The 17645-nt window shown below is 39.3% G+C and overlaps 2 protein-coding genes across 2 annotated transcripts; both read left to right on the top strand.

Annotated features, from left to right (window-relative positions):
• The first annotated feature begins 577 nt into the window (after nucleotides 1-577).
• Nucleotides 578-7269, top strand: LOC142948146 (troponin I, fast skeletal muscle-like). Its single transcript, XM_076090028.1, has 6 exons — nucleotides 578-585; nucleotides 2991-3030; nucleotides 3137-3265; nucleotides 3745-3834; nucleotides 5414-5587; nucleotides 7195-7269. Exons 1-6 carry the CDS (start codon nucleotides 578-580, stop codon nucleotides 7267-7269), a joined length of 516 nt encoding a protein of 171 aa, XP_075946143.1.
• Nucleotides 7270-8383: 1114 nt separating this feature from the next.
• Nucleotides 8384-15898, top strand: LOC142948145 (troponin I, fast skeletal muscle-like). The gene is made up of 7 exons (XM_076090027.1): nucleotides 8384-8602; nucleotides 9817-9852; nucleotides 10316-10352; nucleotides 10824-10952; nucleotides 13196-13285; nucleotides 14680-14853; nucleotides 15080-15898. Exons 2-7 carry the CDS (start codon nucleotides 9845-9847, stop codon nucleotides 15155-15157), a joined length of 516 nt encoding a protein of 171 aa, XP_075946142.1. The 5' UTR covers nucleotides 8384-8602; nucleotides 9817-9844; the 3' UTR covers nucleotides 15158-15898.
• Nucleotides 15899-17645: the final 1747 nt, after the last annotated feature.

Here is a 17645-nt window from a genome sequence, read left to right as displayed (position 1 = left end):
TTGGGTTTTAATGAATCTTGTTCTTTATTTCTTGCCGTGATTCAGTGTTTGGTATAAATATAAATATATGTTTGAAGAAAACTAGATTTAAAATCTTAAACTGAATCTTGCCAAGAAGCGTTGTTCTGCTTGGGTTCATGTAGTGACCTCCACGCTTCCTCTAGACGTTGTTGAGAACGTTCCATGTCTCGTGATTCTTCACATTGCGATCTGAAGCGGTTCCTTGACACCCCTCGGTGTCAGCCGGCGGTCCGCATGCCTGCAGGATGTCGGAATTAGCGGCGTCGGTGTTAACGGCTCTCATGACTTGCTCGGCGCCACATTCGGTTCCTCGGCTTGGTGGCATTTGGAGGATCAGAAGTTAAGTTCCAGGCAGAAATGTCTTCGGCATCCGAGCCCCTCGTGGTCCAGAATTAGTCGGTTTGTGAGCGCCGGCTGCTGGTTCTCCGGCGGTGGAGCGGATCGTGTTTCCTGCTGGAGGTCAAGGGGTCGCTGATCAATAACGTGTTCGGCTTCATGTCGACTCAAGATTTACTGTTTCTGTGTCTCAACAGGCTGAAGACTCCAAACCAGCAGCATGTCTGAGTGAGTACACTCCTACCACTGCTTCTCCTCCTCCTCCTCCTCTTCATATTCCTCCTCTCCCCCTTTGTCTTCTTCTTCCTCAACTTCTCCTCCTCCTCCATCTTCTTCCTCAACTTCTCCTCCTCCTCCTTCTTCTTCCTCAACTTCTCCTTCTCCTCCATCTTCTTCCTCAACTTCTCCTCCTCCTCCTTCTTCTTCCTCAACTTCTCCTTCTCCTCCTTCTTCTTCCTCAACTTCTCCTCCTCCTTCTTCTTCCTCAACTTCTCCTTCTCCTCCTTCTTCTTCCTCAACTTCTCCTTCCTCAACTTTTTCTCCTCCTTCTTCTTCCTCAACTTTTTCTTCTCCTCTTCCTCCTTCTTCTTGTCCTCCTCCTCCTGGTCTCCTCCTCTGGCTCGGCCTTCGTTTATGGCTCTTTAACTTCCATTAAACACCAGATAGAGTTTCACAACATGGCGTCTCTCAGCGCTGACACAGAGATTAATATCACACTCTGTCCCTCTTCAATCACTGTGCAGGTGTGAATATATGATGTATTAGTTATTAATTATTTAAATGTTGGGAAAGTAGAGACAAAGCTCTGAAACTATGACTTTAATTCAAATTCAGTTGGTTTTGTTTATCAGACGTTTGTTATCTGAGAAGCTTTCTACAAACAACTAAAGAAATATTCATTCACTGTTTTTATAATTCATTAAAATAATATTTTTCATGTACGTGCACAATTAAACACATTTACCCTCTGAACCAAACTAGTATAAAATACACATCGCATCAATGTCTGGTCGTTAGATCTTTGTCTGTTTCATTGTCTCATAAAGGAGGAGACATTCAGCCACAACAGAAAAATGATTCACAGAATGTAAATCTTCATCAGCTTCATCATCATGTCAGTTGTCTCCATGTCGGACGGACAGAATGTCTGAAGTGGCTTCAGATGACAGCAGCTGTTTGAGTGAAACACGAGTCTCCTTTATATTATAGAAGTATATTTATTAATACATTTTAAAATGTGTTTCAACCTGTCAGATGGTTACAGATTGTCTTCTCTCCTTCAGTAAGATCAGTGTCATAACTTAAACTAAAAAGGATTTTATGATGATTATTTATTGTTAGAAATAGTCAAATAAGTGAACTGCATGAATTCTCAATTTTAGCATCTTTTCTTCCTCCTTTTATTTACCAATGTGTGCAAGTAGAATATTACACACTAACAATGACAACAACAGATGCTATCGATCTACAAAACATAAAAGTCTAATAGTTTGAATAAAAAGTGAATTTAATTTAAAGGAGAAAAACTAAAGTGAGAGGGAGAAAATAAATACGAATAAATAAACGATTTCACCATCTTTAAAAAAAAAAAAAGTTTCTTTGTTGAAACAAGTGAGAAGAATATTTCTCTCGATATGAGTGTCTTACAACATGTTTATTTATTCATTTTGCTCATTTTACAGGAACAGTTTATTTATTTTACTTTAATTTCTGGCGGAGAGTTCATGAGAAGGTCGACACCACTCTACGATAGATATGTATATTACTGCCAGTTAGCTTAGCTTAGCATAAAGACTGGAAGCGGGGGGAAACAGCTAGCCTTGCTCCTGCTCTCTAAAGCTCTCTATTGAACGGATTATGTGTCTCATTTATTTAATCCAAACAACAACAAACGTAACATGACAATTTGCTGTTTACAGGTAAACATGGCTTCATGTAAATAATGACGTTATTGTTGTTTTTAATTACGTATAACGTGTTAACTAGGGAGATCAATTAGATCACGGTTTGCCTTCTTTTTGTGGGGACCCACTTTTTAAATGTTCTTCATCACCTTCATTTATTTTTAACTGGTGAACCATCATCTAGAAGAGAGATCAGAACTTAGTTGTATGCATGAGTCATTGAAAACATATACACGTTAAATACTGTCTATATGAGAGCAAATAAATGCATTTAGGTGGAGTTAAGCTGCTATCTTTCTTTGTTTTCTAATCATTCTTTAATTTCCTCTCATTAGTTAAACAAACAGAATGCACGCTGGCCTTTCATATTAGATTTAATGTTATAACTAGAATCCAACCATCAGAACAATATGAACATTCAGGCTCCCTCATGTGGCCCAAAAGTGAACTGCAGATACAAATGTTCAGTTAAAGACAAAGGAAGAAATAATTTATTCAGCGACCCAAATACAATCTCAGGGTCAAGACCGCGACTTTAGGAATAGTTGGTATAGAGTCAGAGTCAGGCTAGCTGTTTCCCCGTTTCCACTCGTTATGATAAGCTAACGCTAACCAGCTGCTGTCTGTAGCTTCATATTTACCCTACAGACAGGAGAGGGCTGTCAATCTGAACATATTTCCAATCTTTCAGACTAACTGACAGAACGTTTTTTATCTCTTGTGTCACAGCGGAAAGAAAATGACGTCCAGCCGCCGGCATCACCTGAAGGTGAGAATGAGTCCTTCTCTTCCTTCTTGCTGACGTCTTGTTGAAGTTTCAGTGGAGCTTCATGGAGAACTTTTAATGTACATGTTCTTCTTCTCACCTCCCTCAGAGTGTGATACTGCAGATTGCCGCCACCTGGATCGAGCAGGAGAAGAAGGACCTCGTGATGGCAAAGGAGACGTACATGTCTGACACCTGCCCCGCCCCCGACATGAGCGGAGACCAGGCCATCCTCATGGTGAGACCGTGAATACTCAGAGTATAAGTACTAATATCACAGTGGAGGAATACTCTGCCACAAAGTTCTAATAGCACACTGTCCAAATACTCTGGTACAGTAGAAGTACTAATACCACACTGTACAAATACTGTTACAGTAAAAGTGTTAATACTACACTGCACAAAAGTAAAACAGTTTTAGCAGCACATTTTACTTAAATTATCAAAAGTTAAATCATACAAAATGGTAGTAAGCTGTAACTAAGTACATTTACTCAAGTTTTCTGCCACTTTATACTTCCACTACATGATATTTCAAAAGGAAATTTAAAACGGCTCCACATTGACAAACTACAACATTAAAAGTGATAACAACAATATTATATAATATAAATATAGTAATATAACTAATTTAAAACCATCAGAAAAATGTAGTAGAAACACTGAAGTAAAGTTGTGACTTTGTTTGACACACGTGTTTGTTTTGTGTCTCGACAGGAACTCTGTAAGAAGCTCCAGCAGGCCATTGACAAGATTGACGAGGAGAGGTACGACACCGAGTCCAAAGTCGGCAAGAGCGATACAGAGGTGAGACACACAATGAGCTGATGGTCTCAGGTGAGACGTGTTGTCCACGGTCCAGTCTTGAGATAGAATTTTCTAGCCAACGGGGTGAAGTTTCTTAGATCTAAATATCTATATAAACTTGAGGAGCAGCCTTTTTTGTCGTTTTTGGTTACTGCAAGTGGCGTCGGACAAAAACCAAAGTGGCGTCGGACAAAAACCAAAGTGGCGTCAGACAAAAACCAAAGTGGCGTCACAAAAACCAAAGTGGCGTCACAAAAACCAAAGTGGCGTCACAAAAACCAAAGTGGCGTCACAAAAACCAAAGTGGCGTCACAAAAACCAAAGTGGCGTCACAAAAACCAAAGTGGCGTCGGACAAAAACCAAAGTGGCGTCACAAAAACCAAAGTGGCGTCACAAAAACCAAAGTGGCTTCACAAAAACCAAAGTGGCGTCACAAAAACCAAAGTGGCTTCACAAAAACCAAAGTGGCTTCACAAAAACCAAAGTGGCGTCACAAAAACCAAAGTGGCGTCACAAAAACCAAAGTGGCTTCACAAAAACCAAAGTGGCGTCACAAAAACCAAAGTGGCTTCACAAAAACCAAAGTGGCGTCACAAAAACCAAAGTGGCGTCACAAAAACCAAAGTGGCGTCACAAAAACCAAAGTGGCGTCGGACAAAAACCAAAGTGGCGTCACAAAAACCAAAGTGGCGTCGGACAAAAACCAAAGTGGCGTCGGACAAAAACCAAAGTGGCGTCGCACAAAACACAAAGTGGCGTCACAAAAACCAAAGTGGCGTCGGACAAAAACCAAAGTGGCGTCGCACAAAACACAAAGTGGCGTCGCACAAAACACAAAGTGGCGTCGGACAAAAACCAAAGTGGCGTCGGGCAAAAACCAAAGTGGCGTCGGACAAAAACCAAAGTGGCGTCGGACAAAATACAAAGTGGCGTCGGACAAAATACAAAGTGGCGTCGCACAAAATACAAAGTGGCGTCGCACAAAATACAAAGTGGCGTCGCACAAAATACAAAGTGGCGTCGCACAAAATACAAAGTGGCGTCGCACAAAATACAAAGTGGCGTCGCACAAAAACCAAAGTGGCGTCGGACAAAAACCAAAGTGGCGTCGGACAAAAACCAAAGTGGCGTCGGACAAAAACCAAAGTGGCGTCGGACAAAATACAAAGTGGCGTCGGACAAAATACAAAGTGGCGTCGCACAAAATACAAAGTGGCGTCGCACAAAATACAAAGTGGCGTCGCACAAAATACAAAGTGGCGTCGCACAAAATACAAAGTGGCGTCGCACAAAAACCAAAGTGGCGTCGGACAAAAACCAAAGTGGCGTCGGACAAAAACCAAAGTGGCGTCGGACAAAATACAAAGTGGCGTCCTGGTGACGTCTCTGTACTCCATGAAAACAACTCCTGTAGTGTTCAGTCAACATAAACAGCTGCTCCAGAGTTTATAGACATTAGATCCTTCTGTTCTTTACAGCGGACGTATATTTAACATCAGAAGTCACTTATTAGTCCCTCCGACCGGTCGCTTCCACAACATGTGGACCAACACATCGTGATGGTTTTTCTGCCTCCAGATCGACGATCTGAAGATGAAGGTGGTGGAGTTGGCCGGAGTGAAGAAACCGGCCCTGAAGAAGGTCCGCATGTCGGCCGACGCCATGCTGCAGGCTCTGCTGGGAGGGAAACACAAGGTGACCATGGACCTGAGGTCCAACCTGAAGCAGGTCAAGAAGGAGGTCAAAGAAGAGGTGAGGAATCACAGAGGAATGAAGAGAAGATTCACTCTTCTTCAACATAAAAGCATCGTGGGTCTGCTGATATTAAGGTTTCATGGTTGAAGTCAGAATCATGCAGCTTGATTGAGATCTTTATTCTTTAGAAAGAGTTTCAGTTTGTTCCAGGTTTGCTCAGCGATGGAAGAAGTACTCAGACTTTAGTACACGTAGAAATACCACAAAAATATAAAACATACCTAAAGTATCAAAGTAAAAGTACTCATTGTGCAATAAATGTCTCCTGTGACGTTATTAGGTTATAAATACTGATACATCAGTGACTACGTTTACATGAACCAAATGATCTGTTTTGGGCCGTTATTCCGAAAAAAGACAAAATGTTTATGTGGCTAATAAAAAATCATATTCCAATAATAATCCCGTTGCCATGAAGGTGTACGTACTCTGAGTAACGTAACGTTTGGTGTTGCGATATGTGTGCATATCCAAAGACCTGTTAATATAAAAGTAGGTGTGTTTCTCCTGATCAGAAATGTGGGCTTTTCTTTTGGGCATCTCTGCAAACTATTGGCTAGTTGGTTTGTGTTCAACGCACACAGCCAACTGTAAACAGGAAAGAGGCTGTGTGTTGAAAACGGTGATAAAACCTCCATTGTGATGCATATTCTGAATATGCTATATACATGTTCAAAAAATGCACTTTAAGCCTGAATAATATCGGCATATCCCACGTCTTAATCTGAACATTTTGAATATAACTTCATTTTTAAAATCCAAACAGAATATGCTGTTTTGTTTCTAGGCTGGTCTCATCCAACATTCGTTGCCATACCTACGAAAAAGAATTTGCTGTAATTCGTACATATCCCACAAAATCTAATCGTATGTAAGTAAAGTGTACAGGTCAAACAAAAACATGTATTTCACGTCAACATCTTTTACTAAACTTAGTAGTTATCTGTGAAGACAGGAGTTTATTTTGAAAATACTTTATTTGTGTGATAATTGGAAATTGACACGTGTTGCTGGACTTTCGGAGGAAAATGCACGAAAAATTTACTTTTCGTGAGATTTGATATAAATTGTTGCATATCTGACCCGTATCAAATTCAGACTATTGTCTTATTCAGAAAAAAAGTTGAATATTAGTGTGCCTGTAAAACAAAGTCAGTTATACAGCAGCATGTTACTGTTGTAGCTGCTCCAGGTGGAGCTACTTTTGTATACAGTCAGATAGTTTAATTGGACAGAAGAAGAAGAAACTATGGTCTGGTCCACAAATCTGTTTTTAGTTTTCAAACTTTTCTTAATTTTTAGCTTTCTTGTGAAATATTGGACTTTTCTTTGCATATCAAGTACACTGTTTGCCTCTGAGTAGAAGTTTAACGTAACAGAAAATGGACATAAGTAAAGTACATTACAGGACAAAAATGTAGATTTCTGTATCTGAAGCAGGTTTAAAGTCCTCGCTGCTTTTTTATACTTTAGTGAATGAATGGAAACCAACGGCTGCCTGGAAAGAGTTAAAATCACAGGACAGAGGACGACATGTAATAGAAATGGGTTAAAACATAAAAAGGCCGATCTCCTGATAACGTTGATGTTTTTTGTGTCTGCAGTCGACAGAGGCGGGCGACTGGCGTAAGAACATCGAGGATAAGGCCGACAGGAAGAAGATGTTCGAGACTTCCTAAAAACCCTCTTGAGGCGTCGACGTCTCCGTCAGCTAAGACACTTTTTGTTGTTGTTGTTGTTTTTGTGATACCGAGAGACTGAGCTGAAATAAAGTAACGTCAACATGTACGCAGTTAAAAACGCCTGCCAGAAAAAATCACTTCAAAATGTACAGGTTTCCATAGAGTCACTCGAAATAAATGTTTGGAAATAATGATTCATTTGTCTGTTACATTTATCCGCTGAGGAATCGTTATTTATTTTGTTTTTTACACCTAACAGACACTTCGATTCTGAATTCTTTACACGTTGCAATATTTAGACTTTTAGCTTAAGTCTTTACTTGGATAAAATGTACTTTCTGTTCAAAATATGACTCAGGAGAGTCGTCAGTCTGTGACACGAGAGAAGTCGTTAGATGAGCTTCAGAAATAAATGGAGTAAGTGGACCTTGAGTTTAGTTCTTTTTTGTCTGTAGCAGAGAAAAGACGCTCTCCTGCATGAGTCTCTTCACCTGCAGAGGTACAAATAAAACAATTGATCAACGAATCAAATAGTCAATGAAGTCTTTTTCAGAAGAATTATTATTACTTTGTTTATTAAGTGATTAAATGCCAATAATATAAATAAAAGTCAGAAAATATCATTCTTTTTTAAATATTTATCTCAATGTATAAACTTCAGAGAACAGCACTACAGCTACTTAAAGGTCCAGTGTGAAGGATTTAGTGACATCTAGTGGTGAGTTTGCAGATTGCCACCAACAAAATACGCAGATTGTGGCTACGGTGGCCTTAAGGTGACATAAAAAAACGTGAAAATTCTCTCTCTAGATCCAGTGTTATGTTTGTCTGTTCTGGGGTACTGTGGGCGGTGCAACAAAAACACTGATTATTTTTATTACATGTCTTCTAAAAGATCCCCTTAAACGCTACACGCTGGCCCTTTAAGGGATATTTTCAGGTTGAAATCAGAAAGTTGTTTTTCTGGTCCTGGTTCCAAGAACCCTAGATAGAACCCTACATAGCACCCCCCCCCCCCCCCCCCCCCCCCCCCCCCCCCCCACACACACACACACTCCCTTGTGTGCATCTGCATCTTGAAGCTTGAAGTCGACTCATGGGGATGGAGGGGGGGTGTTTGAGGAGCGGGGCTGGGTCTGGTGTATTTCAGGAGCTCGTCGGCTCATTGGTCTGCTCGGGACCATTTCCATAAAGAGGATCTGAGCGTTTTGCTGAGGCATCGCAACCCGCCATATAAACCCTATTTCCTTTTTCCCTGTGTGGCTTTGGCAGTGTCTCCTTTTCATCCACAAGTGTGTCGTGGATCTCTTCTTCTTCCTCCTGTCGATAGGTGAGAATTTTTTATTTTTATTTTGTCTCTTGTTTTTGAGCTTCTCTGGGAGCAGCATCTTTTTTTATTTAATCCGAGCAGCCACACATCAACCAGACTGTTTCTAAAATCCCTCGTTTAAGAGGTTGAGATGGTGGCTGTTGGTTCCTCCACCTCTGACCCTTCCTGATATCCTGAACTCACTTTCTACATGTTTCTGCCGACGTGTGACCTTTTCCTGACAAGACCTAAATTTATGGGAGCCGTTCAGCTGCACTGAGTAGTGTTTTATGGTCCTGAAGCTGTTTGCAGCTCGCTGGTAGAAAGTCACTGCGATCCCACAGAGTCTTTACACTGTGGCACTCAGCTAAAATACCATCCTGTCAGGATGTCGTCTGAATTATTGTTAAGATCTTATTCTTTAAAAAACGGTTTGGAGTGAGACAAATATCGTGAGAAAGAATTTGACAAAACATATTTTTGAATAAGAGCAAATTTATTTGTTTGAATCACGGATATTTTCAAAGTTTGTGCCTTTTATTTATTTTTTACATGGGACGTGAACATGTATGTTTAAAGCTTATTGGTGGTGTTTTATGACAACAACTGGTCATTCATTTTCAATTAATTGCTCGTTAATACAGATTATTAATCATGGTTAATAAATTAATTTATTCCTCTGCAGGATTTAGCGGCTGGTCGTATCATTTCTTGGAGCTCACCTCTTTTATTCTTTGTGTAAAAATTGAGTTAAAAGAAACTTGAGTTAAAAGAAAATGTAAATGGTACAACTTTTAAAGGTGGTAAAATCACCGATAAGTCACTCTTTGAAAAGCTGAATTTTTAATGTGAACTTCCATTCCACCTGATTTGGAGCCAGTATTTTAACATTCAAAGTAAGTTAAAGGTGCCGAAGATGAACTTAAGTTAACGATATTCCACTGGAGAATTTCTTTAAATTAACTCTTCACCCAATCCGGTCGTAAACCGTCCAGACCGGACACCGGATCCCGACCGTCCCAGTTTAGTTCAGTTGACGTCGCTGCTCTTCAGCTGTGGTTTGGGATCCCGTTACGGCTCAAATATTCCCGACATCCATCGGAGCAGCAGAACCTGCTGATCTCAGAGAACCTCACACTGACATCCTGATCTGAGACGCTACGGCGGTCAGCAGAGGTCAAAAAGACCCAAATGTGTCCTCCGCTCACTGTCTTCTCATGTGTGTCTTCATGCAGGTCGTGAACCGTAGAAAGAAACGCCAAGATGTCTGAGTAAGTGTGAACATCACCTTCTCTGATCAGATCCACCAGGTTTAGATCAGGTTTAGTAGAAAAACATCCTCTTTTACAAGCACAGACTGTTTTCTGGAAATAACTGTAAAAAGACAAAAGACATTGTTGTAGAAAGTTTTGTTTTGTTTTTACAATTTTATCCAGAAATCACGACAGAAATCTGCCTTCTTCAAGATTCTGGCTCACAATCCATTAAAGTGACACTTCAGACACAAATGTAGTGATGTTGGTCTGTTTATCTTCCATAACTCGTCTTCTTTAAGAGTAATGAAGACAACTTTTATTTTACTTTGTTTATTTACGTCTGTAGATTTCTACTAAATTCACCAAAAATCACCATTACATAATGCCTCATTTGCATATTTAAACATAACATGTCACTTGTTCTAAGAAAAGCATGAATGATGATGATGATGATGATGATGATCTCACTCTCAAACAGCAAAAAGATGAATTCCAGCCGCAGGCATCACCTGAAGGTAAATATCGGGGCATTTTATTACAGTCCTGGTTAAAAAATGAGGTGTTCATAATAATATAAGCTCATTATATGATCTGAATTATTGTTAAAAAGTGTTTAAAAATACATCTTTATGAATATTTATATATTTAAATCACTGAAATCGTTAACATTTTTGTTAATTTGTGTTAAATTTAATAGTTTAAAGCTTGTTTGCATTCTATGACATTAACTTCCCATTAATTGTCAATGAATTGGTCATTATACAGATATTAAGCTGATAATATTATTTATAGATAATGAGTTAATTTAGTGAACACGTGAATCTCTTTTCAGCAGCAGATTAATCAGCATTTGGTGTTCATCCTTTAAAAAGTGTTTCAGATCCTGTTTTTAATTTAAGTTTAATTATTTTGTGGCGGTTTGAGTTCTCAGCGTGTGAAATAATAATAATAATAATAATAATGAAATGATGCCGTTTGTCCTGCAGAGTGTGATCCTGTCGATCGCTCAGAAATGGCTGGACCAGGAGAAATTGGACGACGCGGCGGCAAAAGAGACCTACATGAAAGATAACTGCCCCGCCCCCGTCATGAGCGGAGACCACAACGCCCTGATGGTGAGACCAGCATCCCCAGAGCCACAGAGCCTCAGAGCCTCAGAGCCACAGAGCCCCAGAGCCACAGAGCCCCGGAGCCCCAGAGCCACAGAGCCCCAGAGCCCCAGAGCCACAGAGCCCCAGAGCCCCAGAGCCACAGAGCCCCAGAGCCACAGAGCCCCAGAGCCACAGAGCCCCAGAGCCACAGAGCCCCAGAGCCACAGAGCCACAGAGCCCCAGAGCCACAGAGCCACAGAGCCCCAGAGCCCCAGAGCCACAGAGCCCCAGAGCCTCAGAGCCCCAGAGCCACAGAGCCCCAGAGCCACAGAGCCACAGAGCCACAGAGCCCCAGAGCCACAGAGCCCCAGAGCCACAGAGCCACAGAGCCCCAGAGCCACAGAGCCACAGAGCCCCAGAGCCACGGAGCCCCAGAGCCACAGAGCCCCAGAGCCCCAGAGCCACAGAGCCCCAGAGCCCCAGAGCCACAGAGCCCCAGAGCCTCAGAGCCCCAGAGCCACAGAGCCCCAGAGCCCCAGAGCCACAGAGCCCCAGAGCCACAGAGCCTCAGAGCCACAGAGCCCCAGAGCCCCAGAGCCACAGAGCCCCAGAGCCCCAGAGCCACAGAGCCCCAGAGCCTCAGAGCCCCAGAGCCACAGAGCCCCAGAGCCTCAGAGCCACAGAGCCCCAGAGCCCCAGAGCCCCAGAGCCTCAGAGCCCCAGAGCCCCAGAGCCCCAGAGCCCCAGAGCCCCAGAGCCTCAGAGCCACAGAGCCCCAGAGCCCCAGAGCCCCAGAGCCCCAGAGCCTCAGAGCCTCAGAGCCTCAGAGCACCAGAGCCTCAGAGCCCCAGAGCCCCAGAGCCCCAGAGCCTCAGAGCCCCAGAGCCCCAGAGCCCCAGAGCCTCAGAGCCCCAGAGCCTCAGAGCCACGGCTTGTTACAGAGCCGCCATCTTGGAGGAACAGTCAACAACGGAAAAATAAGGAAAAAAGTCCTGAATTCAAAATGTTACTTAAAATATACTCAGAGAACCGAAAGCAAAAGTACTTCTGCTGCAGAAGGAACACAGGTTGTTATTTAAATTAAATACATATTATTAAAATATTATCATTGATGCATTTATGTAAGCAGCATTCTAAAGTCAATGTCAAGCTACTTATACTCATTAATATACTGTTCTTATTTTCTCTAATTAATGGAAATTCATCATATGTTTAAAATGTATCTTTACATGTAAAGAATTGTTAAATAACTAAAGCTGTCAGATAAATGTAGTACAGTGAAAAGTACAATATGTACGTCTGAGATGTAGTACAGTGAAAAGTACAACATGTACGTCTGAGATGTAGTACAGTGAAAAGTACAACATGTACCTCTGAGATGTAGTACAGTGAAAAGTACAACATGTACGTCTGAGATGTAGTACAGTGAAAACTACAACATGTACGTCTGAGATGTAGTACAGTGAAAAGTACAACATGTACCTCTGAGATGTAGTACAGTGAAAAGTACAATATGTACCTCTGAGATGTAGTACAGTGAAAAGTACAATATGTACGTCTGAGATGTAGTACAGTGAAAAGTACATGTACCTCTGAGATGTAGTACAGTGAAAAGTACAATATGTACCTCTGAGATGTAGTACAGTGACAAGTACAATATGTACCTCTGAGATGTAGTACAGTGAAAAGTACAATATGTACCTCTGAGATGTAGTACAGTAACAAGTACAATATGTACCTCTGAGATGTAGTACAGTGAAAAGTACAACATGTACGTCTGAGATGTAGTACAGTGAAAAGTACAACATGTACATCTGAGATGTAGTACAGTGAAAAGTACAACATGTACCTCTGAGATGTAGTACAGTGAAAAGTACAATATGTACCTCTGAGATGTAGTACAGTGAAAAGTACAATATGTACCTCTGAGATGTAGTGAAGGAGAAGTAGGAAGTAGCATAAAAGGGAAATACTCAAGTAAAGTACCTCAAATACAAGTACCTCAAAATTGTACATACCCACAGTACTTGAGTAAATGTACTTAGTTACATTGCACCACTGAAACTAATAGTATAAACTTTAAACTTAGTTTGTATTTAAAGGGGTAGTGACTTTATCTTCAGATATTAATTCATATTGGACACATGTCAGCTCACCTGTAGTTTCATGTACAGTTGTATGTAAATACAACTGTACATGAAACAGGTGTACAGGTGAATGTACATGTGTGTAACACGAGAACTGTGTGTGTTTGCTTGTTTCAACAGGAATACATCAAGAAGATGAACGAGAGGATCGAGAGGATCGACGAGGAGAGGTACGACATCCTGTCCAAAGTTCAGAAGGCCGACAAAGAGGTGACCGCTCTCTGACATCACTAATAACTAAAACAAAAACTTTATTTAAATTTAAAAGTCAGTGACATAAAACATAAATGCTGTTAAACAGGCTTTTCTTTCTTTCTTTCTTCCTTTTTTTCCCTTTTTCAAGTATGATTGCCCGGCTATGGAGTCATAGGAGTGCCATAAAAGGAAATATACATTATTAAAGAGGAATAAATAAAAGAACTAATAGCTAAATAAAAAAGTAGGAATACATAGAGCAAAATACTTCAATGAATAAAACGTGTGGAAATAGGAATACAAATAACTAAAAGTAGTCGCAATTATAAACATTTTATTTATTAAATTGTATTTATTTATTTTATTTACGTCCATATACATTCATTATATATATTTTGAAAATATACTATTTATTTATTTATTTCCACTTAAATGACTTGTTTTTCTCTGTATATTTTATTTATTTATTTATTGTTGTATATTACAATATGTTTAATTTTTCAGCCCTTTACTTTTACTTGTTTTGTTCCCTATTGTTTTTGCTTTTCTCTGTTGATATTAATATTCTGTGAAGGGCCAATCTTTCCATCAACCGGCTTTGGGCGGGCCGACACATATACTGTCATTTAAATTAAATAAAAAATATATACAGAAATATAGATAGAAATAAATGAACAAGAAAATGTGAAAATAAATGAAAATACGTATGATTGTTCTTTCATATGTTTTTATTTGTCCTATTCTTTTACCGATTCATTATTTTTATGGCACTCCTATGACTCCATACTACAAGATAACAACGTAACAGGAGTCCTTTGAAGAATAAGCTCCATCTGTATTTGCAGTTTTGCTGTCATTTATTTAATTTCCTCCAATTCACATTTACAGTTTGTTTGGCAATGAGTGAAAGTATTGGTAGTTCATATCGTTGGTGTTTTTCCCGTTACATGTAGGGATGGTTCTCCAAGTCGAAATATTAGGATGGCAATTTTCATTATTTTTTCAATCTTATTTCCAAAACATCCCTCCAGAGCTGCACAGTCCCAGATCTTTGAATGTTCTCCAGTCGTTGCACATTTCCTCCAACAGGAAGCGACTGATACTGAACCTTTATCAAACACTGAAGCCATCAATGGAGTCCTAAAAACAAACGTGTTTACCTTCAAATCAAATCTTTCCACAGATGACTTTTAATATCATTGTGGCTACTCATACAGATATCTTCTCAGGTATCCTCAATAATTAGATTTCATTCTACCTGTAGTTTGTGCTTGGCAGGAGTTCTAATATTACCATAATAACATGTGTACTGGTATGGTCTCTTGTCTTGATTTAGGTATCTGACTGATGATTTGTTGTGTGAGTGTTAACAACGACCCTTTCTATCGTTGTTTTCCTTCTTCTCTCAGATTGAAGACCTGAACATCAAAGTGGTGGACCTGAGAGGAGTGAAGAAACCCGCTCTGAGGAAAGTACGCATGTCCGCCGACACCATGCTGAAGGCTCTGCTGGGCTCCAAGCACACGGTCAACATGGACCTGAGGGCCAACCTGAAGCAGGTCAAGAAGGAGGTCAAGGAGGAGGTGAGTCTACCATGCTCAGTAATATACTGAAGCAAAATACTTAAAAGAATAAAAACATGTGTACATAGGAATACAAATAACTAAAAATAATATTTATTTTTTCATTTACGTCCTTATACATTCGATATATATGTTTAGTTTTTTGCATTTAAATTACTTGTTTTTCTCTGTATATTTTTTTTGATTGAAATAACTTATAATAATGTTAAAAAATGCTCCTTTGCAGCCACAAGAAGCCGCTGGCGACTGGCGTAAGAACATCGAGGACAAGGCCGACAGGAAGAAGATGTTCGAGACTTCCTAAAAGAACGCATCGCTGCTGTTCGTCTTTCTGTCTTTATGAACTCCACGTGTCATATTTGTGTTGGTTTGAAGCAGACGGAGCTGAACTGCAGCAGCTTAGCAAGTCTGAGAGGAGTCGCTCTGCGTTTGAGGATTTCGTTTTTAATTTGTTTGTTTGTCTGGATGGAAGTTTTTTTGGGGGGAAGGAGGTTCACACACCAACACACAACGGCAAGTCTTAAACTCCACACATTCAGGGAAACATTCAGAGCAACATGAACCATGTTCAAGAGAAACAATAAAGTCAAATGTGGAAGAAAATTATTTTGGTGTCTTTATTTGCATTGTTCAGCAACAGAAATGTTTTATCCGGCACCAAAGATAAAGTCTCTGTAGTTTGTGAGTGTAAAATAATATTGTATTAATTTACCTTATTTTATTATACAGACAAAAAGGTCTAAATCCGGGTTCAAAGCCTTCAACAGGAATTATTGGATTTTTAAAATGTATTTATTTCTTTTTGTTATTAAAATCAATGTGATTTGTCTCCAAAATATTATATTTAATTTGAAAATATTTTAATATTTTTTTGTTTTGTTATTTTTCTATATTTTTTATTTTTATTCTATGATTCATTCAGTCAAAATATCTGTGAAAAATAAATGGATATTTCTTTTTAATTTGTAGTAGAAAGTTGTACAACGACATCATTTGACTTCCATACAGTCGGAAATTGAAATAAAATGAAAAGAAAATGGTAGTTCAGTTATAAAATCATTATTTTTATTAGTGTCGGTATGAAAACTACCAACAGACACTGAACGCGTCTTTTATTCCTCATTAGTAACCTCATAGTTATTAAATATTTGAACGCTGTTGGAATACTTTGAGAAAATCAAACTCGAATTCAAATAATATATAAATATATTGAAATAAATGTTACTTTTGACATTTTGTCACAACTAATTGTTATGTATGAGATTGTGTATACAAGTATACAGTACATATGTATGTATGTATATATATATATACATTATGGAAATGTAAAATTATAATTTTAAACACGGATAATAAAAAGTCCAAAAAAGGACTATGTTTATATATATATTATTTGTCAAACCGTATCTTATCGTGCTTTAAATATTAAAACTGCTTTGAAATATTATATTTATACATTTATGGATGTGATAAGTTCAGCTGAACTCCAGACGTTTCATACTAAATTTAAACCTCAGTCTGAAGACTGACGAAGAGAGAACGCATCTTCTTGGTGAAGTCACATGATCCAAATTTAACTCTGAGGCGTACCCCCCCCCCCCCCCCCCCCCCCCCCCCCCCAACCCTTTGCAGAACGACAGGATAAAGTTAGAAACTGAGGAAACCTTAGAGGCCGGAGAGCTCAGAGCTCCATACAAGGAGTGTGACAGCGTGTGTGTGTGTGTGTGTGGTAAATTTATGAAACCAGCAGTGAGTTATGCAAAACAGATGTCAACAAAACCGTACAACATACAATGCAGCAAAACAATAATTTACAACAATTTATTTGTGATAAACTGAAGGATGAAGTGTTCCTTTACGTGTTGATGTTGAATGTTTGTGATAAACTGAAGGATGAAGTGTTCCTTTATGTGTTGATGTTGAATGTTTGTGATGAACTGAAGGATGAAGTGTTCCTTTATGTGTTGATGATGAATGTTTGTGATAAACTGAAGGATGAAGTGTTCCTTTATGTGTTGATGATGAATGTTTGTGATAAACTGAAGGATGAAGTGTTCCTTCATGTGTTGATGATGAATGTTTGTGATAAACTGAAGGATGAAGTGTTCCTTTATGTGTTGATGTTGAATGTTTGTGATGAACTGAAGGATGAAGTGTTCCTTTATGTGTTGATGTTGAATGTTTGTGATAAACTGAAGGATGAAGTGTTCCTTTATATGTTGATGTTGAATGTTTGTGATAAACTGAAGGATGAAGTGTTCCTTTATGTGTTGATGTTGAATGTTTGTGATAAACTGAAGGATGAAGTGTTTCTTTATGTGTTGATGTTGAATGTTTGTGATAAACTGAAGGATGAAGTGTTCCTTTATGTGTTGATGATGAATGTTTGTGATAAACTGAAGGATGAAGTGTTCCTTTATATGTTGATGTTGAATGTTTGTGATAAACTGAAGGATGAAGTGTTCCTTTATGTGTTGATGTTGAATGTTTGTGATAAACTGAAGGATGAAGTGTTCCTTTATGTGTTGATGTTGAATGTTTGTGATGAACTGAAGGATGAAGTGTTCCTTTATGTGTTGATGATGAATGTTTGTGATAAACTGAAGGATGAAGTGTTCCTTTATGTGTTGATGATGAATGTTTGTGATAAACTGAAGGATGAAGTGTTCCTTCATGTGTTGATGATGAATGTTTGTGATAAACTGAAGGATGAAGTGTTCCTTTATGTGTTGATGTTGAATGTTTGTGATGAACTGAAGGATGAAGTGTTCCTTTATGTGTTGATGTTGAAT

The sequence above is a fragment of the Anarhichas minor genome, unplaced genomic scaffold (assembly GCF_050575085.1).
Source record: "Anarhichas minor isolate MPS153535 unplaced genomic scaffold, ASM5057508v1 ptg000011l, whole genome shotgun sequence".
Taxonomy (NCBI): domain Eukaryota; kingdom Metazoa; phylum Chordata; class Actinopteri; order Perciformes; family Anarhichadidae; genus Anarhichas; species Anarhichas minor.
The sequence above is the reverse complement of the archived record's forward strand: the minus strand, read 5'-3'. Positions and strand labels throughout refer to the sequence as shown.

Coding starts and splice junctions, on each gene's coding strand:
- LOC142948146 (XM_076090028.1), top strand. Junction 3,835..5,413: donor TCGGCAAGAGCGATACAGAG/GTGAGACACACA, acceptor TTCTGCCTCCAG/ATCGACGATCTGAAGATGAA. Junction 5,588..7,194: donor AGAAGGAGGTCAAAGAAGAG/GTGAGGAATCAC, acceptor TTGTGTCTGCAG/TCGACAGAGGCGGGCGACTG.
- LOC142948145 (XM_076090027.1), top strand. Junction 10,353..10,823: donor GCCGCAGGCATCACCTGAAG/GTAAATATCGGG, acceptor TTTGTCCTGCAG/AGTGTGATCCTGTCGATCGC. Junction 14,854..15,079: donor AGAAGGAGGTCAAGGAGGAG/GTGAGTCTACCA, acceptor GCTCCTTTGCAG/CCACAAGAAGCCGCTGGCGA.